Source organism: Salmo trutta, chromosome 5 (genome assembly GCF_901001165.1).
Source record: "Salmo trutta chromosome 5, fSalTru1.1, whole genome shotgun sequence".
NCBI classification, from domain to species: Eukaryota; Metazoa; Chordata; class Actinopteri; order Salmoniformes; family Salmonidae; genus Salmo; species Salmo trutta.
Window position 1 is genome coordinate 33,488,131 of NC_042961.1, and position 27,796 is coordinate 33,515,926.

Below are 27,796 nucleotides of genomic sequence, written 5' to 3' on the forward strand. Positions count from 1 at the left end.
TTGACACATGTCCTTGCTTGGAAAATGGCTGTGTGATTATTTTTGTCTATGTACTCTCCTAACATAATCTAATGTTTTGCTTTTGCTGTAAAGCCTTTTTGAAATCGGACAATGTGGTTAGATTAACAATAAGTTTATCTTTAAAATGGTGCAAAATAGTTGTATGTTTGAGAAAGTTGAATTATGACATTTTGTTGTTTTTGAATTTTCCGCCCTGATATTTCACTGGCTGTGGGCTAGCGTCCCACCTAGCCCATAGAAGTTAAACATGCAATGAACTTCAAAGAGGGAAAAGTACACTGTGCATTCAGCACCACGGACAGAAGTCTTGTTATTAACAGGTATGCACAAAAACACAAGAACAAGAGAGAGCTTAAAAATACATTTAAACTACTCAATCAGTGTGAGGAGTGAAGTCTGATGGGCATTGACTAGAGCAGTGAAGTCAAGTATAGTTTCTGACATCGCTATGCGCAGGATTGCTGAGAGGTGAGTCAGTAAGAGATTATCTGTGCCTTGACTTGTTATATTTCGTCACTTAAAATGTCTGTTCACATACATAGGTTGACCCAAACAGTACAAACATCTTCTGAACATGAATCCTAATCTTTGGAAAGTTTTGTTCATCGAGAGATGCAGAGAACCTCATCAGTGACATTGTTTTGAATAGTTCTCCAATCCCTCCATCAGACTGAAGATCGATAAGCTCAAGTTGCAGGTCAGTGGGAGCGTTATCCATATTGAAGGTGAAAGGAGAGGAAACCAAAAGCATGTCATTTTCCAACACTTTGAAAACCTCAAAACGACGAGATAACTCACAGCTCAAAGCCCGCAGCAGCGATGTATACTTCTCCCGCTGGTCATCTGATAGGGAACAGACTAGTAGTGTCAGAAGGTGGGTAAGATTGTTGGCTTCTACTTGGCGGGTCAGGAGGAGTAATTTTCCCTTGAAGGCTTTGACAAGGCTGTACATCTGATGTGCGAAAAGGCCCTTCCCTTGTAGTTTGAAATTCAGTTCATTCATGAGGGCAATGATGTCCACAGTGAAGGCAAAATCAGCCAACCATTCTTTATCTTGCAGTTGAGGGAAATCCACATATTTTCCTTTCATTTGCAAAAACTCAATCTCTGACTTCAGGTCCCACACTCTTTTAAGCACCTTCCCAAAACTCAGCCATCTCACGTTTGAGTGGTAGGGGAGAGAGTTTGCTCTTATGAAGTTTATCACTTTAGTGACCGTATCCACAACATGGCTCATTTTCAGAACACATTTACAGAGCACCTCCTGATGAATAATGCAATGCAGGAAAATAATTTTCTGATCTGAGTTCACCTCAGCTACTTGATCTATTTTACCTCTTGGGGATGTCATTCGAAAACATAATGTTAAATTTCACTGCTATGCGGACGACACACAGCTGTACATTTCAATGAAACATGGTGAAGCCCCAAAACTGCCCTCGCTAGAAGCCTGTGTTTCAGACATAAAGAAGTGGATGGCTGCAAACTTTCTACTTTTAAACTCGGACAAAACAGAGATGCTTTTCTAGGTCCAAAGAAACAAAGAGATCTTCTGTTGAATCTGACAATTAATCTGGATGGTTGTACAGTCGTCTCAAATAAAACTGTGAAGGACCTCGGCGTTACTCTGGACCCTGATCTCTCTTTTGAAGAACATATCAAGACTGTTTCAAGGACAGCTTTTTTCCATCTACGTAACATTGCAAAAACTCAGAAACTTTCTGTCCAAAAATGATGCAGAAAAAATAATCCATGCTTTTGTTACTTCTAGGCTGGACTACTGCAATGCTCTACTTTCCGGCTACCCGGATAAAGCACTAAACAAACTTCAGTTAGTGTTAAATACGGCTGCTAGAATCCTGACTAGAACCAAAAAATTTGATCATATTACTCCAGTGCTAGCCTCCCTACACTGTAGGTTTTACTGCTAACCTACAAAGCATTACATGGGCTTGCTCCTACCTATCTTTCCGATTTGGTCCTGCCGTACATACCTACACGTACGCTACGGTCACAAGACGCAGGCCTCCTAATTGTCCCTAGAATTTCTAAGCAAATGGCTGGAGGTAGGGCTTTCTCCGATAGAGCTCCATTTTTATGGAATGGTCTGCCTACCCATGTGAGAGATGCAGACTCAGTCTCAACCTTTAAGTCTTTACTGAAGACCTATCTCTTCAGTAGGTCCTATGATTAAGTATCGTCTGGCCCAGGAGTGTGAAGGTGAACGGAAAGGCTGGAGCAACGAACCGCCCTTGCTGTCTCTGCCTTGCCGGTTCCCCTCTCTCCACTGGGATTCTCTGCCTCTAACCCTATTACAGGGGCTGAGTCACTGGCTTACTGGTGTTCTTCCATGCCATCCATGGGAGGGGTGCGTCACTTGAGTGGGTTGAGTCACTGACGTGGTCTTCCTGTCTGGGTTGGCGCCCCCCCCCCTTGGGTTGTGCCGTGGCGGAGATCTTTGTGGGCTATACTCGGCCTTGTCTTAGGACGGTAAGTTGTTGGTTGGAGACATCCCTCTAGTGGTGTGGGGGCTGTGCTTTGGCAAAGTGGGTGGGGTTATATCCTGCCTGTTTGGCCCTGTCCGGGGGTATCATCGGATGGGGCCACAGTGTCTTCTGATCCCTCCTGTCTCAGCCTCCAGTATTTATGCTGCAGTAGTTTATGTGTCGGGGGGCTAGGGTCAGTCTGTTACATCTGGAGTATTTCTCTTGTCTTATCCGGTGTCCTGTGTGAATTTAAATATGCTCTCTCTAATTCTCTCTTTCTCTCTTTCTTTCTCTCGGAGGACCTGAGCCCTAGGACCATGCCTCAGGACTACCTGGCATGATGACTCCTTGCTGTCCCCAGTCCACCTGGCCATGCTGCTGCTCCAGTTTCAACTGTTCTGCCTGCGGCTACGGAACCCTGACCTGTTCACCGGACGTGCTTGTTGCACCCTCGACAACTGCTATGATTATTATTATTTGACCATGCTGGTCATTTATGAACATTTTAACATCTTGACCATGTACTGTTATAATATCCACCCGGCACAGCCAGAAGAGGACTGGCCACCCCTCATAGCCTGGTTCCTCTCTAGGTTTCTTCCTAGGTTTTTGGCCTTTCTAGGGAGTTTTTCCTAGGGAGTTTTTCCTAGCCACCGTGCTTCTTTCACATGCATTGCTTGCTGTTTGGTGTTTTAGGCTGGGTTTCTGTACAGCACTTTGAGATTACAGCTGATGTATGAAGGGCTATATATATAAATTTGATTTGATTTGATTTGATCTTGTATCCTTTTCAAAAGGCCAACGTTTTTTCCTTTCAAGTTTGGGCACCCATCGGTGGTCACACTGGATAACTTTTCAAAATTCAGTCCCAGCTTTGTCACACACTTATTAACCTCCAATAAATATTTCCCTGTGGTTGTGCTCTTCATTGATTGCACTGAAGCAAGCTCCTCTGTAATTTCAAAGTCTGGGGTTATGCCTCGTAAGAATATCAACAACTGCTCCGTATCACGTGCATCAGCTCTCATCCAGGGCCAAGGAGAAATAAGTGAAATCCTTTACCTTGTCTTTCAACTGTTATTCCATATTCTCTGCAATGTCCTCAACATGCCGTGTCACTGTTCGTCTTGACAAGGAAACATTTTCAAACAGCTCTTTCTTGTCGGGGCCTAGTATTGCTGGAGAGTCAATTAAACATTATTTAATGAATTCGCCCCCTCAGCTAATGGCTTGCTATGTTTAGTAATTTTGTGGGACAGTACATAGCTAGCTCTCGCAATTCTGTCGTTTGCTGAATGCAGTTTTGTGAAAAGTCCTTGCTGCTTTTGCAACTGAGAAATCAACTCCTTCGATGCACTTGCACTCTGCTTAGAAGACATATTCCTATATTTCTCTGTATGCTTTGTCTGGAAGTGTCGGGACAAGTGGTAGTCTTTCAAGACAGCGATGCTCTCTTTGCACACTAAGCACACAGCTTTCCCTGATACCTCAATAAATGTCACGCCCTGACCGGGTGAACTCAGGTGTTTTGGGTCAGGGTGGTTTATGTTGGGTGGTTTTCCTGTGTTTGTTTTCTGTTTTGCGTTGGAGCCTTGTGTTGGCTCTATTGGGGAGTATTTCTATGTTGGTTTCTGTCTTCCCAATCAGAGACAGCTGTCGCTAGTTGTCTCTGATTGGGATCTCATTTAAGTTCATTTTCCCCCACGCTGTTCGTGGGGAATTGTATTTGCATTGCTATTCGTAGCCTGTGAAGCTGTTCGTTCGTGGTATCGTTTATTGTTTTGCTGGTTCACCGTTCTAATAAAAATGATGATGAACCAAACCTCCGCTGCGCCTTGGTCCCTCTATAACGACGAACGTTACAGAATTCCCCACCGAACCAGGACCAAGCAGCGGGAGGAAAAGGAGCGCGAGAGATGGGCTCGCGAGGGAAAGGAGTTCTGGACCTGGGAGGAGATCATGTCGGGGAAAGGACCCTGGCGGACGGACTCCCAGGTCGAGGAGGAAAAGCCAGCCGGTAGACGGAGTCGCAGGCGGCGGTCGAGGAGGCCCGGAAAACAGCCCCAAGAAAATTTTGGGGGGGGGCTAATGGGGTGGTCCGGTAGGGCAGAGGAAGAGCCCAGACCACTGCTCTCGTGGGGGATGACGGCGGAGGAAGAGACGAGGATGAGGCAGTTGATTGAGGACCTGCAGAGGGAAGATCTGGAGGAGGAGCCCTGGTATGCGGAGTTGCGCGCTGTGTCGCCAGTGCGCCCGCACAGCCCAGTGCGTCCGGTGGACAGACCCAGCACATGCCGTGCTAAGATGGGAATCCAGCCGGGACGAGTGGCTAAACCAGCTCCACGCTACAGGTCACCTATACGTGTTCACAGTCCTGTCTGGCCCGTCCCTGCTCCCCGCACCAAGCCCACGGTGCGTGTCCACAGTCCTGTCCGGCCCGTCCCTGCTCCCCGCTCCAGGCCACGGGAAGCGGAGTTGCGCGGTGTGTCGCCAGTGCGCCCGCACAGCCCGGTACGTCCGGTGGACATGCCCAGCACATGCCGTGCTAGGATGGGCATCCAGCCAGGACGAGTGGCTAAACCGGCTCCACGCTTCAGGGCACCAGTACGTGTTCACAGTCCTGTCTGGCCCGTCCCTGCTCCCCGCACCAGGTTAGTGGTGCGTGTCCCCAGTCCTGTCCGGCCCGTTCCTGCTCCCCGCACCAAGTCAGAGGTGCGTGTTCCCAGTCCTGTCCGGCCCGTTCCTGCTCCCCGCACCAGGTTAGTGGTGCGTGTCCCCAGTCCTGTCCGGCCCGTTCCTGCTCCCCGCACCAGGTTAGTGGTGCGTGTCCCCAGTCCTGTCCGGCCCGTCCCTGCTCCCCGCACCAAGTCAGTGGTGCGTGTCCCCAGTCCTGTCCGGCCCGTCCCTGCTCCCCGCACCAGGTTAGTGGTGCGTGTCCCCAGTCCTGTCCGGCCCGTCCCTGCTCCCCGCACCAGGTTAGTGGTGCGTGTCCCCAGTCCTGTCCGGCCCGTCCCTGCTCCCCGCACCAGGTTAGTGGTGCGTGTCCCCAGTCCTGTCCGGCCCGTCCCTGCTCCCCGCACCAGGTTAGTGGTGCGTGTCCCCAGTCCTGTCCGGCCCGTTCCTGCTCCCCGCACCAAGTCAGAGGTGCGTGTTCCCAGTCCTGTCCGGCCCGTTCCTGCTCCCCGCACCAGGTTAGTGGTGCGTGTCCCCAGTCCTGTCCGGCCCGTCCCTGCTCCCCGCACCAAGTCAGTGGTGCGTGTCCCCAGTCCTGTCCGGCCCGTCCCTGCTGCCCGCACCAAACCAGTGGTGCGTGTTCCCAGTCCGGCACGGCCCGGGTCCGGTCCACCGGTGCCCAATCCTGTTCCGGGCGACGGCTCCGCTCCAGAGCCTGGGCATGCCGCTCCACAGTGGTCCAGTCCGGGCCAGAGGGGTAGGGCTAAGGTGGAGGCGGGGGGGGAGAACACGCCCGGGGCCAGAGCCTCCACCGAGGGTGAGGCGCCCACCCGGATTCCCCCCCCTAATAGACTTAAGTTTGGTGCACCGGGAGTACGCACCGTTGAGGGGGGGGTACTGTCACGCCCTGACCGGGTGAACTCAGGTGTTTTGGGTCAGGGTGGTTTATGTTGGGTGGTTTTCCTGTGTTTGTTTTCTGTTTTGCGTTGGAGCCTTGTGTTGGCTCTATTGGGGAGTATTTCTATGTTGGTTTCTGTCTTCCCAATCAGAGACAGCTGTCGCTAGTTGTCTCTGATTGGGATCTCATTTAAGTTCATTTTCCCCCACGCTGTTCGTGGGGAATTGTATTTGCATTGCTATTCGTAGCCTGTGAAGCTGTTCGTTCGTGGTATCGTTTATTGTTTTGCTGGTTCACCGTTCTAATAAAAATGATGATGAACCAAACCTCCGCTGCGCCTTGGTCCCTCTATAACGACGAACGTTACAATAAAGAAATATTTCGTTGTACACTCTTGCTGGAACACCTTACATTCATTCTCTACTTTCCTTTTCATTGAAATCTTTGAAAAACTAATTTTCGCGCAATTTCTAGCTAGCGACTATTTGTAACTGTGACATATGTGTCAGCCTGTCAGTCACTGTCTGTCCTCGTGCAGTTGTTATTTATACGTGCCTTCAAAATAAATGTCCCACAAGCGGTGGGAGTTAAATCATTACACAAAGGCGAGTATTCATTGGAATTTTAATTTGAATAACAAATATGTTGTTTTCAAAACTTTACTATCGCAAATTATTTATGTGATCTGAGCATGATTCCGCGGGCCGTATTAAATCAGGTCGCAGGCCGCATATGTCCCCTGGGCCGGCCTTTGCCTAGGCCTGATTTAGATGCTTCTTTTCACTTTCGCTCTCTCTTCTATCTCTATGCCTTCAACTGAAATCAGAACAGTCATCAACCCTTTCTTCTCCTCCCTCCCTCCCTCCCTCCCTCTAGGTGAACATCACCATCCTGGACATCAACGACAATGCCCCTATGTGGCGAGATGAGCCCTACCATGCCAACGTAGTGGAGATGAGTCCCATGGACACTGACGTAATCTCTGTGAGTTCAGCTTGCCTTGACCTTTGATGCCCTGACCCCCAAAGATACGCTTTGGCTTGTAGATAAGACAGACAGATCGCTGACTTTTTTGTGGATATTATTTTTCCTGTTCTGACTTGCCTAGTTAAATACAGGTTAAAAAATTGTTTTTTAAATTAAATAAATACTAAACTGAAAGGGACTAGGAACTTTAAATGCATTTGAATGTTTCTCCCTTAGATCAGATATGACTACGGGGTATTTCGGTGGAAATAAATTAACTGTGCTGTACAATGTGTAGCCTGAGGAAACATACTAAATGGATTACAGTTCAGGGATTTAGAGACTCTTCTACAGGTAAGACGGTTTCTGCTGACAGACAAAGACTTGATTTCAGCATATTTAGACCTAACCCACTGTACTCTGACAGAAAATATACAATACATTTCACACAGTGCAAATCAACTCAGAGGGCTCTATTTTAACAAACCTGACACAATGGTAAATCTTTTCACTGGCAGTAGCGCAATAGGTCAGAGCGTGTGTCAGAAATATTTTTGCTATTTTCACTGCAGGAATTATGAGCACAATAGCTGTCGGTGGCAAAGGGGCTTGGTTTTCAATCAACACGTTCCATGGCTTAATACTGCATGCGTTTGTCTCAAGTTCTGTAGGTTATTGATGGTCTTTGTGTTGTCAACAACTCCAATACGGCTGGGGGCACGGAATATTCTTGTGCTAGTCCATTGTTGATTGATACTACGGTTTATTAAATAGCATAGGCTACAGTAATGAGTAGGGATGTAACGATTGACTGATACTCATGGTCCCGGTTAAATGTTTAAAGGTCCCGCACAATCATCCTATTTCCCAAATAAAAATAGTCTTTGAATGACCAAAACGTCACCCATAATATTTGTACACCATTAACCTTTTCACACGTGCCAACACACAGGTGTGATCATTCTACAGTGGTCCCTGTAGCGTAAGATCAAACCGGTGTGATTAGAAAGAACGTCCAGTTTAGGTATGACGCAACAATCAGCATTTGAGCTGGCCACACTTTTTTCAGACACATTTTGCTCAAACAGTCCTTAAAGTTATTTTATATTTCACCTTTATTTAACCAGGTAAGCTAGTTGAGAACATGTTCTCATTTACAACTGCGACCTGGCCAAGATAAAGCAAAGCAGTGCGACACAAACACAGAGTTACACATGAAATAAACAAGCGTACAGTCAATAACACAATAGAAAAAAAGAAGTATATATACAGCGTGTGCAAATGGTGTGAGGAGGTAAGGCAATAAATAGGTCATAGTAGCAAAGTAATTACAATTTAGCAAATTAACACTGGAGTGATAGATGAGCAGATGGTGATGTACAAGTAGAAATACTGGTGTGCAAACGAGCAGAAAAATAAAAACAATATGGGGATGAGGTAGGTAGATTGGGTGATGTACAGATGGGCTATGTACAGCTGCAGCGATCGGTTAGCTGCTCAGATAGCTGATGTTTAAAGTTAGTAAAGGAAATATAAGTCTTCAGTGATTTTTGCAAGTATGTCCAGAATGTGAGCAGTTTATTTTTGGATGCAATGTTCAGACAGTCACAGAAGTAGATAAAATAAAACAATCATCCAAACCGAAAAAACGTAGGTTACATTTGTCCTCACGCTAACTGAGAAAAGATTGACGTATCACAAGCATATTTTTTTATAACTCTCGGCTGACAGAAACTACAATATGAATTAACTAATAGCAATTACTATTTATAATTAATCACATCACGGGTGAGCTCACCATTGATCGAAATAATTGAGTAAAACACTTTCTAGAAATCGAAAGTAATCCGACAATGGGTAGTTTCTGCACATTGCCATGTGGCTCAGTTGGTAAAGCATGGTGTTTGCAACGCCAGCATGGTGTGTGCAATGCCAGGGTTGTGGGTTCGATTCCCACGGGGGGCCAGTACAGACAATACCCTACGCCTCACTGCACGGCATTTTCCCTGCAAAGTCCCTCAAAGTGCTGCTCAAGGTAGTTGCACACAGATGCCAGGCAGGCAAAGTCTGCCTGCCTGGCACCAGGAGGAGGAGGCAGAGGAAGTTGACAAAATACATGTGTTTAGCTTGTGATACACCTCTGTGTTTCACCATGCTTTGGAGAGTATCATATGCTCAAGCACTATTGAACACATGTGCAGCACTTACTGACTGACCTGACAGGTGACCTGCCATGATACTATGCCTTTAGAGGTGGAGGGTGGAAATGCAGTTGTTGTTCAGTCACTGCATGAATATGAAATATGGGTTATGCATATTCAGGTTTTCCCCTCTAGTAAAACAAGTTTGTTGATGTTGTTCAACCAACCACCACCAATACTGCAATAAAATAGACAACTATTACATATTGGCCTGTGTTTTCTTGCTATGTTTTCACCCAGTAAAACTGTTAAAAGCTGGCCTCAATCTTCCGCTCGAAAGATGTCCAGCTGCAGTTCCAGTTATGATATTGGCGAATGCTTTGTGTGTGGTTTCTGAAAGTACAGAATAAAGAGGAATTATTAGTAATTAGAATACAATATCAAGCTATAGCAATAAAACAATATTACAAAGAAGTAACACGACACTGCTATCAAAATAATATATTGTATTGAGATCCAGTGCCTTATAACTCCTAAGTGGCACAGCGGTCTAAGGCCAGGGTAGCTTCAAAATACAACAAGCTAATACTTCTCTGATGCAATTAGTATTGTTTTATAGGGATAATAGAAATGTAGCTCGCTACATAAGCACGATTCAATATAGCACCATGAAGGTTATGAAATGAGTAACGTTACCTTGCGTGTCCGCGGTTATAAGGAATATACACAAATATGTTATGCTCCATACATACAGTGAGCTACAGTAGAAATGACATACCACAACATACAAAAACTATTATAATGAAATAAGGCACTTACATTGATAAAAACGCACACATTTCCAAAGTTATTATTAGTAATGAAAACAGTGACTGCGATGCGGGCACCAGACAGAAACGGTGGATGCCTGGCTGCAGGCTGCAGTTGGTGTTCTCATTGGTATGCATGTGTCACGCCCTGGCCATAGACGTTTTTTGTCCTCCATTTTGGTTAGGCCAGGGTGTGACTAGGGTGGGCATTCTATGTCCTTTTTTCTATGTTTTTGTATTTCTTTGTTTTGGCCTGGTATGGCTCTCAATCAGGGACAGATGTACATCATTGTCGCTGATTGGGAGCCATACTTATGCAGCCTGTTTTCCTTTGGGGTTTTGTGGGTAGTTGTTTTCTGTCTTGTTTGTTCACCTGGCAGAACTGTTGGCTTTCGTTTTCTTGTTTTATTTAAAGTGTCATTAAAGTTAATATGAGCACTTACCACGCTGCATCTTGGTCCCCTCTGTCAGACGATGTTACAGTATGGCTGGCAGGTGCAGCCTAAAATGAAGGGTTTGTTTAGGAAAAATTATAGTATTGTAGTCATTGCTCATTACAGATGATGAAAAACTATTTGTGACGTAATATACCTGCACAGCATTCCAAAGTAGGAAAAAACACATTATTGGGCATAAACCTAAGAATGAGGCTGTGGAAGGTTTCCAGGGCAGAGGTCTGGTAGAGGGGGTTCAACTTGGCAAAATCCTTCAGTAAATGCTTGTTGTGCAGCAGCTTCTCCAGCTTGTACACTGGTTTGGTCGTTAGAATTAAAAGTGAGTAATATTATAAAATCTGAAAAAGTCACACAGATTTGATAATTTATTGTAATACAGTACATACCAGCCATTTGTTGTTGCTTCTGGAGGGAGCATGGGATCGTCGTGTGTGGTCATTCGGCAAGTGATTGAAAAGCGATGTCCACCTTGCTACCCTCTGTTCACCACATGCTCCAGTACTCGTTGACCAGTAGAGGTGGTTGGTGATACTCTGTACCCATTTTTTTCAACATCAGACATTCCTTGTCCTTGGCTACTACCTCCACTTCCCTAGAAATACTCAATTTTTTTATTTATTTTACCTTTAACTAGGTAAGTCAGTTACGAACAAATTCTTATTTACAATGACGGCCTACACCGCCAAAACCCGGACGATGCTGGGCCAGTTGTGCACCGCCCTATGGGACTCCCAATCACGGCCAGTTGTGATACAGCCTGGATTTGAACCATTTGAGATGCAGTGCCTTAGACCGCTGCGCCACACAAAAGGAAATATTGATTTGATCAAACATAGCTAAATATTTCCTTTACATTTTAGGGGGAATGCTTGCTTTAGCTCGATGAGTGAGCACATTTGGCACTTTTGGGATTATTGCCATTGTACCAATCTAGCTAAATCAAGCATTTTAGCATCTTTTCAACTAATTACTACTTTTTTCTATTTTGCAACTACTTAGGATGTTAGTTCACCGTTCCCCTAACCTTAAGCATTTTAGCTCACCCTTCCCCTAAACTTAACCCTTTAACCTAACTCCTAAACTTAACCCCTAACCCTGGCCAGCTAGCTAACGTTAGCCACCAAGCTAGAATTTGTAACATATAATACGTTTTGCAAATTCTTAACATATTGCACATTTTGGATATACGGAACATATAATACGAATTGTAATTTGTAACATATCATTCAAAATGGGTGATGGACATCCACAAATTAATACTTAACATACGATATGTAACATACTGTATCTATCATGTTTGAAGGTAAGACCCAGATGCAGAATGTGTAAAAAAAAATAAACACTGGCAAATGCCAGGTCAAGGCAGGCAGGAGTCGATAACCAGAGTAGTGGGGGAAAGGTACAGGACGGCAGGCAGGCTCAGGTCAGGTAGAGGTCGGTAAATCCAGAGGTGGGGCAAAGGTACAGGATGGCAGGAGGGCTCAGGGTCCGGGGCAGGCAGAGTGATCAGGCAGGTGGGCTCAGAGTCAGGACAGGCAAGGGTCAAAACCAGGAAGTCGAGAAAGGGAGGGACTGAAACGCAGGAGCTGAGACCAAAAAATGCTGGTTGACTTGAAAAACAAGACGAACTGGCAACAGACCATTAGAGAACACAGGTATAAATATACAGGGGATAATGGGGAAGATGGGCGACACCTGGAGGGGGGGTGGAGACAATCACAAAGACAGGTGAAACAGATCAGGGTGTGACAGTATCATTCCGTCCTAAATGGAGTGTCCCGGATTTACGTACAGAATAATATGAAATGCTCTGAGACCAGGATGCCCTTACACACCTGATCCTGAAACACCTTGACCAACCAAAAACTTACACCAGAGCATTCTTTATAGATTTTTCCTCTGCCTTTAACTCCCTATAACCACACCTTCTACTAGCCAAAATGAATGAACTGGACATTAACTCACACCTCATTCACTGGTATCACTAGTTTCTCAGTGATATCTGCGTGGCACCATCAGCATTCAAATGCTTGCAAAATGGCTTGCGCAATATTAGGTTTTATTAGTTGAGTGACAACCAATGTAAATTGCTAGGTTATTGTTATGAAATACGCTGTTGAAAATTGGGTTTTACCAGAATAAAAGTAAACTACTGGAGGCACAACTCTCATATGGCTATAACTCATATGGCTATAACTCATATGGCTATAGCCTACATTCGATTTTATTTTGATTGTTCGGGTTTACCTTCAGGAATATTTTGGGTAGATTTGCTTTAAACAATCATGGTCATTTATTAAAATACAGGGTAAAGTTGATAGGGATCACTTTTGCAAACCGCACTGCATGGCCAAAGCAGGAGGAGAAGAGTGGCTCACTGACAAAAACTTAAAAATGGTCAAAACCATTCGATTTTGAGACCGGGTGAAATCCAAAATTGTGCTATATATCATAGATCATTTTTAAAGATAAATATTGACATTACTATTTTAAACACTTCTTACCTGCAAAAAAATTACAAGTTAATTAGTAAATGATGGTGATTTCAGATGAAAGTGGGGGGACAAAAAAAACATACATTGCCTAATCTGATAGTGGGGTGGTACAGTGGTTCTTCCTTTAAAAGTAGGGTCGTACTGCAGCTTGCAGGCTGCCGCAGAATTCTGTCACATTATTTAAGTGTTAGCCAATGTTGCCATTAATGCTAGTTAGTGCTAGTTTGACCACCAGAGGGCATCTTTGAGAAGCATTTGACTGTTTTTAACATTGGCTGTACTAGAGAATTGAAAACCTTTTTTTGCAAGAACATAGTATATGGGATTGATTTTAAGAAATGTTCATTTGATTAATATTATGGTGTTTCGATTCCAAGAAAAACCCTCAGGGTTTCCGTTAGGAAAATATGGCACTGTACAACGTGACCGTTAGGGAGTAGGCTACTAAGTGACAGTGAGTGAAGAGCAAAATCATCCTAACATTTCCACACCCTAATTGTAGTCTAACCAATACCCAAAGGGAGATTCAGTGAAAATAAATCTCATTGATTTATCAAGACCAGTCCCCATGCTTGTCTCAGAGCAGTGCAAAACAGTGCAGAAATAGTTGACCACACTTGGGTAGGCTATTGCTTCAAATCCTATTATAACAATTTGATTACTTTGGGTGTTCCAGTAAGCAACAAATTGTTACCTTCATTAACCTACTTTTTTCCAATATCTGTCATTCAGTGATATTTATTCACATAGTAATTTGTTATGGATCCATCCTGATGTGGTTAAATATACAGTACATCATTCAATCACTCACTAATTTGTGCATGTCATCACACAGCATACAAGTCATCCATGTCTTTAAATACAGTCAAGCATTTTAGTTATAAAACTAAATAACAAAAGGAGCCTTGATTGCTTTTACAATCCCGGCTAAAGCGATTTAAGGCCTTTATGCCAATAAGTAAGTTACGCTAAAACAGCTACAGTAACAAAAGCATTTTCATTTTCTTGGAATAGAAACACATTGTACAGTGTCATATTTTCCTGACGGAAACCCTTAGGCCTACAGTACATGAGCTACAGTAAGAAAAGCATTTTCGTTTTTCTTGGAATAGAAAAAATATTCATCTAATTTGATGAATATTTTTTCTATTCCAAGAAAAAATAAAATGCATTTCTTACTGTAGCTCGTGTACTGTAGGCCTAAGGGTTTCCGTTAGGAAAATTTGAATTAAGCAAAATGTATAAAAATCAATCCCATATAGTCTGTTCTATTCAATGCTCCCTTTGACTTTCAATAACTTAGCTTCTCAAAGATTCCCTCTGGTGAGAAAACTAGCACTAACTACCATTAATGGCAACAATGGCTGACACGTTATGTGCCATATAATTTTGCGGCAACTTGCAAGCTGTGCTGCAGTATAAAGCAACTTTTAAAGGAAGAACCACTTTTTTATGGATAGGCTCCTTGGCTGCAAGGTCAAGATAAAAAAAAACACACCTAACTACACACTACTGTTGAACCAGACTTTGTTATAGCAGGATAATGGCTTGGTTTTTCATTGTGTGGAATGGAAATCAAGCAACAGTTACAGTAAAATAAATGTTTCTAAATACGTGAGTCAACGGTGTAATCTCAACTCGCGTTTCATGATGGGCACATGTACAAAATGTATGGAGGGGTTTTTATGCAAGTCCAAAATAATAACGTCAACTGGTTAAAATAATGTACAATAGCCTACACAGATAAAAAGGGTGTCCGCTCACCGTTTGCTGCACCCAAACGTAATCTTTTAATAAAGCTTTGGTGATTAAGATTTATTTCAAAGCAGTCTCACGAGCCAAAGCTTTTATTGATAGGCTTGGCTACTAGTACTTTGCGAATGCATTGGGCAGGACATAAAAAACAGCCTTCATTGAGGGGAGAGGAGGCTATGCTTTTTTTATCAAATTAAACTTAATGGAAAATGTTTCTAAATACGAGGGTTACCGGCCTTAAACGCAGTCCTCTCTTAATCCATGAGCATATGGTAAGGTAGAAATCTGTCTTTCTGCCCCTGAACAAGGCAGTTAACCCACTGTTCCTAGGCCGTCATTGTAAATAAGAATTTATTCTTAACTGACTTGCCTTGTTTAAAAGGTTAAATAAATAAAACAATTAAGAAAATATGGGCACTGTGCGTCTCAGCTGGATAGGCTACGCTTCCACTCTCAAAATCCATACCATTACCAACCGCATTACCGTTAAGACCTGCTTTTCGTTTGTCTTAAATCTTACCATTTGCATGGCATGAAATTGACATTTCATAAGGACACACCTAAAATATTCCCACCCTTCCCACCTCAGCGCAAGCAAGCTGATGTTAGACAGGAAAATTGGCGAACCTGGCGCAAGTGGTTGAAAATGCCACAGCTCTAGTTTACATGGCGAAATTGCAAACTAACATGTGTTTGACAATTGCACCCCCTTAGCACCAGCCAAAAATAGAGCCCAGAGACATACATGAAGTTTAGAATAATAAGTTCCGGGGGTGGTTGAACGCAATCAGGGGAACAGCTAGATCACCCCAAGCCACCAGACCAAACTTTTATTATTGGTCAATACACTCTACAACTACTGTAAGTCACAGTGTAGCTCATATTAAGTGAACATTTTGATATTATTATCCCTCCCTCCCTCATTGGTGTCTTTGGCAACATGTTACTAATGAACCCTTCATTGTCCATTAATTAACAAGGCACCGATGAGTGCAATTAAGGCAGTCCAATCGCTAATTAAAATGTAGACTGCAGTCAAACGCATTGCAAATTACTCTGCTGCTGGGCTGAAGAGGAAGAAACGAGAGAAGTAGAGAAAGGGAAGAAAAAGAGTGGTGGTTGGCACCAAAATGTTTTTGTCTTTCTGCTTTTCTCTCTCTTCTCTCCCTCCATGGTGGAACTGGAAAGGAATGGAGTGATGAGAACTACTGGTGGTGGGCACACTGAAATGTGTTTCTCTCATGATCTCCCTCCATGTGTATCTATTTTTGATTTGAGCACTTCAGCCATCATTGAGAAACAAGAGAGGAAGAGAGATGAAGAGAGGAGAGAACAAGTGTTGGAACACAGATTTTTTGTCTTTCTCCCTCTCTTCACTTCCTCCCTATGTACTTTAAATTTCCCACTTTTCCATTGCATTGGATGCACTTGAGGAGCATCGAATGATGCAGTGAATACAGTTACACACGCAGAGAGCGAGAGAAACGGTGATGCAGATATTCATCGATGGAGACGGTGCTCCCCGTCTCTCTTCCCCCCTCTGACCAAAGCTCAATAAGGCCAGGCAGGCGACCACCTCTCATGTGCCATACAGTCCCATTGGGTTGATGTGTGCCCCTGCCTGCTGTGTGTTACCAATGCAATGGGGCGACACCTGCAGAGCCCAGTGAGCCGGTGAATTTGTTTGCAGTGCCCTGGGCAAAGGTTAGAGCCTACAACATAAACACACACACACCACACTCCGTCCAGCCGGCCACCCAAGACACTCATTTACATTCAGTACACACACAGTCAAATGGTTTTCTAAACCACACACACACACAGTAGGTAATCTAATCTCTACTAAGGTTACTTACCTAATTCAAAAAACAATATTCTTTTTCATGCTGATATCTAAAATTATTAGCAGTAGTCAAGCTGCTTATACTGAAAAGCCTTGTTAGTGCACAGGTCTATTTAACTTTTTTTCTTCTTCAGACAAAAGCTAATAATTCACTTAAAACATTTTATTTGTGTATTCATTTCTAGGGTGCAATTAACAGAAAGACAGCAGGCTTCAGACCTCGTAGGGTAAGAGTTGAATATATCTTCACTAGACCAACTTTAAAAAGGTATTACACGTAACTTGTTTATGAACTATATAATGATTTAAACGTGCATACATTTGAATAAAAGGAATACATTTACCTCAGAACAAGACTTCCGCCATGATGGATTTTCTGATTAGTCACAGCAGTGGAAGCTGCTGAGTCGAGAACGGCTCATAATAATGACTGAAACGGAGCGAATGGAAAAACAAACGCATGCAAACCATGCATTTGCTGTATTTGATACCATTCCAACTATCCCACTTCAGCCATTACCACGAGCCCGTCCTCCCTAATTAAGGTTCCACCAACCTCATATGAGTCACAGGTAAATGGCATTGTTCGGCCCGACGTGAAGGACAAGTGGAGGACAAGTCAACCCATTTAACTTTCAACTCTTCCTGGGGTCTGATACGCTAGACAAGGACAGTCACCAAAATACAACGATATACAAACAATACAACAAAAAAATTATACAAAAAATACAACAAAAACTATTTGTGCGTTAGTGTGTGCGTGTGTTTGTATGTCCCCTCACAGTCCCTGCCTTTCAATGAGCCGTTGTTTAATCCTTTTTTTTTAAAAAAGGTAATTGGTTTTCTAAATGCTGTTTGGATATGCAGTGTTCCAAGCTGTACTGTATTGGCCATCACAGGTGCACTATGCCTGCTAATAGATCCATCTGAATTATCACTCAGCCTTCATAAGAATATCATCATGTTTCTGTTCAAATCACCTGTGACTGTATTCATGATACAGCACTGCCTTACTGTAAATGTAAGCTGAGCAAATCTGCAGTGTATATTAATAATATGGTTTTGTTTGGATGAATGGTGGTGCTGTTTCAAGGAAAACTAATCATGCAAGCAGAATGGCCTAGGGCCAATAAGGAATTAATCTGAAGATGGGGTTGAATTTTCATTGAGACATGAATTCAAAATAATATGTACGCATTGGCGATATTGTAAATCTTTGTGAAGCAAAAAAGTATATATAATACATTATGCATACCAGCAAAGCCACTACACAACACTAAACAATACATGAATTGCTCTATAACGGTGACAAACGGTGCCCACAAACTGTTAGGCCTACATGAAGCGTCCCTACAGCAGAGCTTTCTTCTCAGCACCATGGAGTGAAGCCTTACCACTGCTACACCTGGCTATCAATGGAGCCTTCTCTGGCAGCGAAACAGATTATTCAGCCTAATTTACTGCCTTTTTAAAAAGCTGATATCTGATATGGCCGACTTTTTAAAAAGCTGATATCTGATATGGCCGACTTGCTTAAACAAATGTGGTTTCTACTGACAATTGAGATGTACAAACTATGGAATAACTATAAGTTTAAATCCAAGATGGCGTAGCAGTCAGGTGTCTTTGTCTTCGTCTTGTCTTGTCCCGTGAATGTATCTTTTTTCTTCGCATTTTCTTTGCATATATTTTTTAAACCTCAACTCCAACATACTCTCCTGCAACGCGCCTCACTCAATGTGGTATGGATCTGCTATTTTCTTTACTTTAGAACCGCAACCCCCAACAGAAGCTAGCCAGCTAACTAGCTATCCATCATGACTGGTCTGCCGACGTAACCGCCCGAGGTCCCCCTAAGGCTCTTCTGCTAGCCTGCTAGCCCGGCCCGCTAGCTATCTGAATCGCCGTGTCTCCAGCCCGCCTAGCTACTCACTAGACCCCATGATCACTCGGCTACGCATGCCTCTCCCTAATGTCAATATGACTTGTCCATTGCTGTTTTGGTTAGTGATTATTGTCTTATTTCACTGTAGAGCCTCCAGCCCTGCTCAATATGCCTTAGCTAACCCTTTTGTTCCACCTCCCACTCATGCGGTGACCTCACCTGGTTTAAATGGTGTCTCTAGAGACAATACCTCTCTCATCATCACTCAATGCCTAGGTTTACCTCCACTGTATTCACATCCTACGATACCCTTGTCTGTTCATTATGCCTTGAATATATTCTTCCATGCCCAGAAACCTGTTCCTTTTACTCTCTGTTCCGAACGCACAAGATGACCAGTTCTTATTGCCTCTAGCCATACCCTTATCCTATTCCTCCTCTGTTCCTCTTGTGATGTAGAGGTTAATCCAGGCCCTGCAGTGCCTAGATCCATTCCCATTACAAAGGCGCTCTCATTTGTTGACTTCTGTAACTGTAAAAGCCTTGTTTTCATGCATGTTAAATGTAAATCAAATCAAATCAAATGTATTTATATAGCCCTCTTACATCAGCTGATATCTCAAAGTGCTGTACAGAAACCCAGCCTAAAACACCAAACAGCAAGCAATGCAGGTGTAGAAGCACGGAGGCTAGGAAAAACTCCCTAGAAAGGCCAAAACCTAGGAAGAAACCTAGAGAGGAACCAGGCTATGAGGGGTGGCCAGTCCTCTTCTGGCTGTGCCGGGTGGAGATTATAACAGAACATGGACAAGATGTTCAAATGTTCATAAATGACCAGCATGGTCAAATAATAATAATCACAGTAGTTGTTGAGGATGCAACAAGTCAGCACCTCAAGAGTAAATGTCAGTTGGGTTTTCATAGCCGATCATTGAGAGTATCTCTACTACTCCTGCTGTCTCTAGAGAGTTGAAAATAGCAGGTCTGGGACAGGTAGCACATCCGGTGAACAGGTCAGGTTTCCATAGCTGCAGGCAGAACAGTTGAAACTGGAGCAGCAGCACAGCCAGGTGGACTGGGGACAGCAAGGAGTCATCATGCCAGGTAGTCCTGAGGCATGGTCCTAGGGCTCAGATCATCCGAGGGAATGAAAGAGAGAAAGAGCGAATTAGAGAAAGCATACTTAAATTCACACAGGACACCGGATAAGACAGGAGAAATACGCCAGATATAACAGACTGACCCTAGCCCCCCGACACATAAACTACTGCAGCATAAATACTGGAGGCTGAGACAGGAAGGGTCAGGAGACACTGTGGCCCCATCCGATGATATCCCCAGACAGGGCCAAACAGGCAGGATATAACCCCACCCACTTTGTCAAAGCACAGCCCCCACACCACTAGAGGGATAACTTCAACCACCAACTTACCATCCTGAGACAAGGCCGAGTATAGCCCACAAAGATCTCCGCCACGGCACAACCCAAGGGGGGGCGCCAACCCAGACAGGAAGACCACGTCAGTGACTCAACCCACTCAAGTGACGCACCCCTCCTAGGGACGGCATGGAAGAGCACCAGTAAGCCAGTGACTCAGCCCCTGTAATAGGGTTAGAGGCAGAGAATCCCAGTAGAAGCCTCCTCCCTAAGTTTGTTTTATACACTGCTTTAGCACATTGTCAACCCGGATGTCCTAGCCGTGTCTGAATCCTGGCTTAGGAAGGCCAACAAAAACCCAGAAATTTGCATCCCTAGCTATAACATTTTCCGACAAGATAGAACTGCCAAAGGGGCGGATATGCAATCTACTGCAGAGATAGCCTGCAGAGTTTTGTCATACTATCCAGTTCTGTGCTCAAACAATTTGAGCTTATACTTCTAAAAATCCACCTTTTCAGAAACAAGTCTCTCACCGTTGCCGCTTGCTATAGACCACCTTCTGCCCCCAGCTATGCCATGGACACCATACGTGAATTGATAACCCCCCACCTATTGTCAGAGCTCTAAACTAGATGCACTCAATCTCACACAAATTGTCAATGAACCTACCAGGTACAACCCCAAATTCGTAAATACGGGCACCCTCATAGATATCAGCCTAACCAACATGCCCTCCAAATACACCTCTGCTGTCTTCAACCAGGATCTCAGCGATCACTGCCTCATTGCCTGTGTCCGTAACGGGTCTGCGGTCAAACGACCAGCCCTCATCAATGTCAAATGCTCCCTAAAACACTTCAGCGAGCAGGCCTTTCTAATCGACCTGGCCCGGGTATCCTGGAAGGATATTGACCTCGTTCTGTCAGCAGAGGATGCCTGGTTATTCTTTAAAAGTGCTTTCCCCACCATCTTAAATAAACATGTCCCATTCAAAAAAATGTAGATCCAGGAAGAGATATAGCCATTCGTTCACTCCGGAAACACTGTCATCACCGATAAATCCACGATAATTGAGAATTTCAATAAGCATTATTCTACGGCTGGCCATGTTTTCCACCTGGCTACCCCTACCCTGGTCAACAGCCCCGCACCCCCCTCAGCAACTTGCCCAAGCCTCCCCATTTCTCCTTCACCCAAATTCAGATAGCCGATGTTCTGAAAGAAATAAAATGTTCCTCAGCAATTGTTGCAACCCCTATTACTAGCCTGTTTAACCTCTCTTTCGTATCGTCTGAGATCCCCAAAGATTGGAAAGCTGCCGCGGTCATCCCCCTCTTCAAAGGGGAGACACTCTAGACCCAAACTGTTACAGACCTATATCTATCCTACCATGCCTTTCTAAGGTCTTTGAAAGCCAAGTTAACAAACAGATCACCGAACATTTCGAATCCCACCGTACCTTCTCCGCTATGCAATCTGGTTTCCTCGCCTGGTTCACCAACTACTTCCCAGACAGAGTTCAGTGTATCAAATCGGAGGACCTGTTGTCCGGACCTCTGGCAGTCTCTATGGGGGTGCCACAGGGTTCAATACTCAGGTCGACTCTTTTCTCTGTATACATCAATGATGTCGCACTTGCTGCTGGTGATTCTCTGATCCACCTCTATGCAGACGACACCATTCTGTGTACTTCTGGCCCTTCTTTGGACACGTAACTAACCTCCAGATGAGCTTCAATGCCAAACACCTCTCCTTCATGGCCTCCAACTGCTCTTAAATGAAAGTAAAACTAAATGCATGCTCTTCAACCGATCGCTGCCCACCCGTCCAGCATCACTACTCTGGACTTTTCTGACTTAGACTATGTGGACAATTACAAATACCTAGGTGTCTGGTTAGACTGTAAACTCTCCTTCCAGACTCACATTAAGCATCTCCAATCCAAAATGAAATCTAGAATCGGATTCCTATTTCGCAACAAAGCATCCTTCACTCATGCTGCCAAACATACACTCGTAAAACTGACTATCCTACCGATCCTTGACTTTGGCTCTACTCAGCAAATTGGATGCAGTCTATCACAGTGCAATCTGTTTTGTCACCAAAGCCCCATATACTACCCACCACTGCGACCTGTATGCTCTCGTTGGCTGGACCTCGCTTCATATTCGTCACCAAACCCACTGGCTCCAGGTCATCTATAAGTCTTTGCTAGGTAAAGCCTCACCTTACCTCAGCTCACTGGTCACCATAGCAGCACCCACCCGTAGCATGCACTCCAGCAGGTATATTTCACTGGTCACCCCCAAAGCCAATTCCTCCTTTGGCCGCCTTTCCTTCCAGTTCTCTGCTGCCAGTGACTGGAACGAATTGCAAAAATCAATGAAGCTGGAGACTCATATCTCCCTCTCTAACTTTAAGCACCAGCTGTCAGAGCAGCTCACAGATCACTGCACCTGTACATAGCCCATCTGTAAATAGCCCATCCACCTACCTCATCCCCATACTGTTATTTTTTTCTCTCCTTTGTTCCCCAGTATCTCTACTTACACATTCATCTTCTGCATATCTATCACTCCAGTGTTTAATTGCTAAGTTGTAATTATTTTGCCACTATGGCCTATTTATTGCCTTACCTCTCTTATCTTACCTCATTTGCACACACTGTATATATACTTTTCTATTGTGTTATTGACTGTATGTTTGTTTATTCCATGTGTAAGTCTGTGTTGTTTGTGTCGCAGTGCTTTGCTTTATCTTGGCCAAGTCGCAGTTGTAAATGAGAACTTGTTCTAAACTGGCCTACTTGGTTAAATAAAGGTGAAATAAAAATAAAATAAAAAGGGGACGACGAGCGGATAAGAGGCAATCCGTAATTTCGATTAAGACATTAATGAGTGAGCAAGGACGGACGTAGTCAATATAGCTATTTATTTAGCACTTTTGAAATGTACAGCGACAGAATTCAGAACATGTGCCATTCTCACAGTATTCTCCCTGTACACCAAGTCAGAACCGTAGGATAAATAAAGGGGTGCATATCAGCAGACAATGAAGCTCTTACAATATTCGATGAATACATTTCTCTAAAACAGGTTATAGGCTACATGTGCACCACCAAGTCAGAACAGTAGTCTAAGTTACTGTATGAGGGGGAAAGGAACCAAATTACATAGGCTACTAACAGCTTTCTACACAACACACACTTTTATTACTTTCTTAGCTACAGTATACATATTTCCCTAGCATATTACATAATTTATGCAGCAACATACAACACATCTTTGGACTCACCTTGTTGTACTGTGCTCACTTGAACAGGAAGGTGGCACTGCGGTTCTTCTTGTGGGCAAATTTTGTCATCAAACTTTGTCATCAAAGTCTGGCATTCTCTGGATTTATGGTGCTTTCAAGACAACTGGGAACTCTAAAAAAACAAGGTTAAATCATGATGTCAGTGATCTTCAGGTAGGAGCTCTAGAAAGAGACCAGAGTTCCCAACTTGGAATTCAAAGTTGGATGACGTTAAAAAGTATTTTCCCAGTCAGAGCAAATTTTTTTCCAGAGTTCCCAGTTGTCTTGAAAGCACCATCAATCCAGAGAATGCCAGACTTTGATGACAAAGTTATCATCAAGGCAAAGGGTGGCTACTTTGAATAATCTAAAATCTAAAATAGATTTAGATTTGTTAAACACTTTTTTGGTGAATACATGATTCCATATGTGTTATTTCATAGTTTTGATGTCTTCGCCATTATTCTACAATGTAGAAAATAGTAAAAATTATGAAAAACCCTTGAATGAGTAAGTGTGTCCAAACTTGACTGGTACTGTAAAAAAATATTTAGATACAGCTTAATGAATTAACTGTAAACATTAACTCTGTAACCCATTAATGTTACAACATCCTCCCCAATGAACAACTGTGTTCATCTAAATCTCTAAGCAGCGTATTAACTGGAATAGGTCTTCTCAACAAAGTCCCTGAGGCAGTATGAACTGAACATAACCCATCTCGGCCTAGAAACAGTTCCTCAAACTTCCCTAGTTTACAGGTTTGTCTGGGTGTGTTTTCTTCTCCGATGAGTGCAACATCAAACACTTTCAGTGGAGTGGGCTGTGGTGTGTCACAGCAGTGTGCTGACTTTAGAGCCAGCAAGTAATCTCTTTGCCAGAAGGCCAGCATCCCGGAGTCGCCTCTTCACTGTTGATGTTGAGACTGGTGTTTTGCGGGTACTATTTAATGAAGCCACCAGTTGAGGACTTGTGAGGTGTCTGTTTCTCAAACTAGACACCCTAATGTACTTGCCCTTTTGCTCAGTTGTGCACCTGGGGCCTCCCACTCCTCTTTCTATTCTGGTTAGAGCCAGTTTGTGCTGTTCTGTGAGGGGAGTACTACACAGCGTTGGACGAGATCTTCAGTTTCTTGGCAATTTCTCGCATGGAATAGCCTTCATTTCTCAGAACAAGAATAGACTGACGAGTTTCAGAATAAAGTCCTTTGTTTCTGGCCATTTTGACCCTGTAATCAAACCCACTAATGCTGATGCTCCAGATTCTCAACTAGTCTAAAGAAGGCCAGTTTTATTGCTTCTTTAATCAGAACAACAGTTTTCATCTGTACTAAGATAACTGCAAAATGGTTTTCTAATGATCAATTAGCCTTTTAAAATGATAAACTTGGATTAGCTAACAACGTGCCATTGGAACACTGGAGTGATGGTTGCTGTTAATGGGCCTCTGTACGCCTATGTTGATATTCCATAAAAAAATATAAAAAAAACAATCAGTCGTTTCCAGCTACAATAGTCATTTCCAACATTAACAATGTCTACACTGTATTTCTGATCAATTTCATGTTATTTTAATGGACAAAAATGTGCTTTTATTTCAAAAACACGGTAGTGTAGGTAAACTTCTCTTTATTGCACAGTGAATCATTGTGGTGAATATTAGTCTCATACAGGCTCCAAAACTCCTGCCACATACTGACATTGCTATATAATTTCTCAATAATCAAATTTGGTAGCCTTACTGATTGTCTCTGTGATCTGTTTGAGTTAGCATCACTCACTTGTGCTGGTAGTGGATTGAGGTCCTGTTTTTTTCTTAATCACTCGTTGTGCACGGCTCTTCAGCATGATAACACTCTCTTTGTAATCCTCCGTGCATGGAATATCCGCCTCGAGTCAGTCCAACGAAGTTAGCTGTAAAATTCCACAATCAAGTTCAAACAAGCTGTCCTCCTTAGCTGACAGCAATTCCAACAATGTACTAAAGTGATCGGTATCCTGATTTGACTGGGTTATTTCCACATCAATCTGATTCAGAATCCGTGTTGTGACACCTCGAATGTTAACGCGCTTTCGTCTCATTTGACATTCCTCCTCAGCCATTTCAGCTGCTTCATCCTTCTGATCTTCGTCGCAGCCAGTGTTTCCAACTCCTCAGTAAGGAAAGTAGCTATTGGCTGTCCTAAAAGTCACTAGAAGTCACTAAATTACGTCATCACCTCATTTGCATAATTGGCCGTGTGCATGTAATTGTGAACAACGCTGTAGGAGAGAGGAATAACGTCATGGGAGAGACAAAAAGTGAGTAAAAAACACCCTAAATATGTTTAGAACTAGAAATGAGCAAGCTGCAGAGAGTGGCACAACAAGCGAATAAGAACCAGATATTTGAGACCATACTCCTCCTTCAGCACTTTATGGACCCCATCGTTAACCTCTTACATCTAGACATTCCGCTAGCGGAACACCTGCTCCAATATCCAATGATAGGCGTGGCGCGAATTACAAATTCCTCAAAAATCCAAAAACGTCCATTTTTCAAACATATGACTATTTTACACCAATACACCACTCCTTTATCTAACCACACTGTCCGATTTCAAAAAGGCTTTACAGCGAAAGCAAAACATTAGATCATGTCAGCAGAGTACCCAGCCAGAAATAATCAGACACCCATTTTTCAAGCTAGCATATAATGTCACAAAAACAAAACCACAGCTAAATGCAGCACTAACCTTTGATGATCTTCATCAGATGACACTCCTAGGACATTATGTTATACAATACATGCATGTTTTGTTCAATCAAGTTCATATTTATATCAAAAACCAGCTTTTTACATCAGCATGTGACGTTCAGAACTAGCATTCCCACCGAACACTTCCGGTGAATTTACTAAATTACTCACGATAAACGTTCACAAAAAACATAACAATTATTTAAAGAATTATAGATACAGAACTCCTTTATGCAATCGCTATGTCCGATTTTAAAATAGCTTTTCGGTGAAAGCACATTTTGCAATATTCTGAGTAGATAGCCTGGCCATCATGGCTAGCTATTTTGGTACTCACCAAACTCCAATTTACTATAATAAAAATTGGATTACCTTTGCTGTTCTTCGTCAGAATGCACTCCCGGGACTTCTACTTCAATAACAAATGTTGGTTTGGTTCCAAATAATCCATAGTTATATCCAAATAGCGGCATTTTGTTGTGCGTTCAAGACACTATCCGAAGGGTGACGAAGGGTTACGCGCCCGACGCGTTTCGTGACAAAATATTAAAAATATTCCATTACCGTACTTCGAAGCATGTCAAACGCTGTTTAAAATCAATTTTTATGCGATTTTTCTCGTAAAAAAAGCGATAATATTCCGACCGGGAGTTGTTGTTTTCGTTCAAAGACTGAAAATAAAAACATGGTGTCGGCTCGTGCACGCGCCTCCAGTCTCATTGTTCTCAGATCGACCACTATCCAAATGCGCTACTGTTTTTCAGCCAGGGGCTTCAAAGGCATCATTCACCGTTTTGCCGCCTTCTGAGAGCCTATGGGACCCGTAGGAAGTGTCAAGTTACAGCAGAGATCCTCAGTTTTCAATAAAGAGAGTGTAGAAGGCCAAGAAATGGTCAGAGAGGGCACTTCCTGTAAGGAATCTTCTCAGGTTTTGGCCTGCCAAATGAGTTCTGTTATACTCACAGACACCATTCATACAGTTTTAGAAACTTTGGAGTGTTTTCAATCCAAAGCTAATAATTATATGCATATTCTAGTTTCTGGGCAGGAGTAATAATCAGATTAAATCGGGTACGTTTTTTATCCGGCCGTGAAAATACTGCCCCCTATCCATAACAGGTTAATCCCTGTCATAACAGAGGCATTGTCAGTCCCTTCTCGAGGAAAGCCACAACAGCACGGGCTATAGATTTGGCATCTCCTCCCTCCTAGTGATCGAAATTTGGTTTGCCAGTGCTAGAACTTCTAAATTACCTTAGCTGGTGAGTCAATTCGAGTAAGCTAGCGTGGTAGAGCTTGCTAGCTTATGCGCTACAATGTTTATCCACGTGACATTGCCAGGTTGTTCAGGTAAACCACCGCATTATATATATTTTTTAAATGTAACCAATAGTCAGAAGCCAACTTGATTGTCACGGACTATTTCTTTGTTACATTATATTAAAATGACCCATAGAAAATACATCTCACATGCATTTCTTTTAAAAATGTAATAAAATAAATACAAATAATAATAACTTTTTTGGGCTAGGCCTGAGATCAAACTGGGGGCCTACCCAGGGGTACCCGTGGCTACGTCGCTGCTTGAGGGGGGATATACACTGCTGTGACAATGACCAAAGATAATTATCTCGGGAGGTATGTGATTGAGTTATTCTAAGTTGGGTGAACAAAAGGACTTGAGTTCTTATACGTTACCACAATCACACCATGAGTAGTTAATCATGAAACATACACCTCTGCCTTTTCCCTAATCTGCATCGAATGCACTCATCAATGTGCTGCTACTCACAGAATGTTTCAGAGATCTCAAGTTATGATGCTGCGTACATTTCATCACACGCTTACAGTCAAACAATCAATAATAATTTTCAACCCTGTGTTTGGTCTGTACTGTGTTCTCTCCGGCAGCGAACCGCACCACGGTGAGACCATCGTTTTTGGGCGAACCACGGTGC

General features: G+C 43.3%; 1 protein-coding gene across 1 annotated transcript in view; it reads left to right on the forward strand.

Moving 5' to 3' along the window:
* The window catches only part of LOC115194080 (cadherin-23-like), a 752,381-nt gene that overhangs the window by 495,276 nt on the left and 229,309 nt on the right, over positions 1-27,796 (forward strand). The window contains exon 21 of the mRNA XM_029753428.1: positions 6,955-7,062. Within this exon, the coding sequence (XP_029609288.1) occupies positions 6,955-7,062 (108 nt within the window). The remainder of the gene's footprint in view (positions 1-6,954; positions 7,063-27,796) is intronic.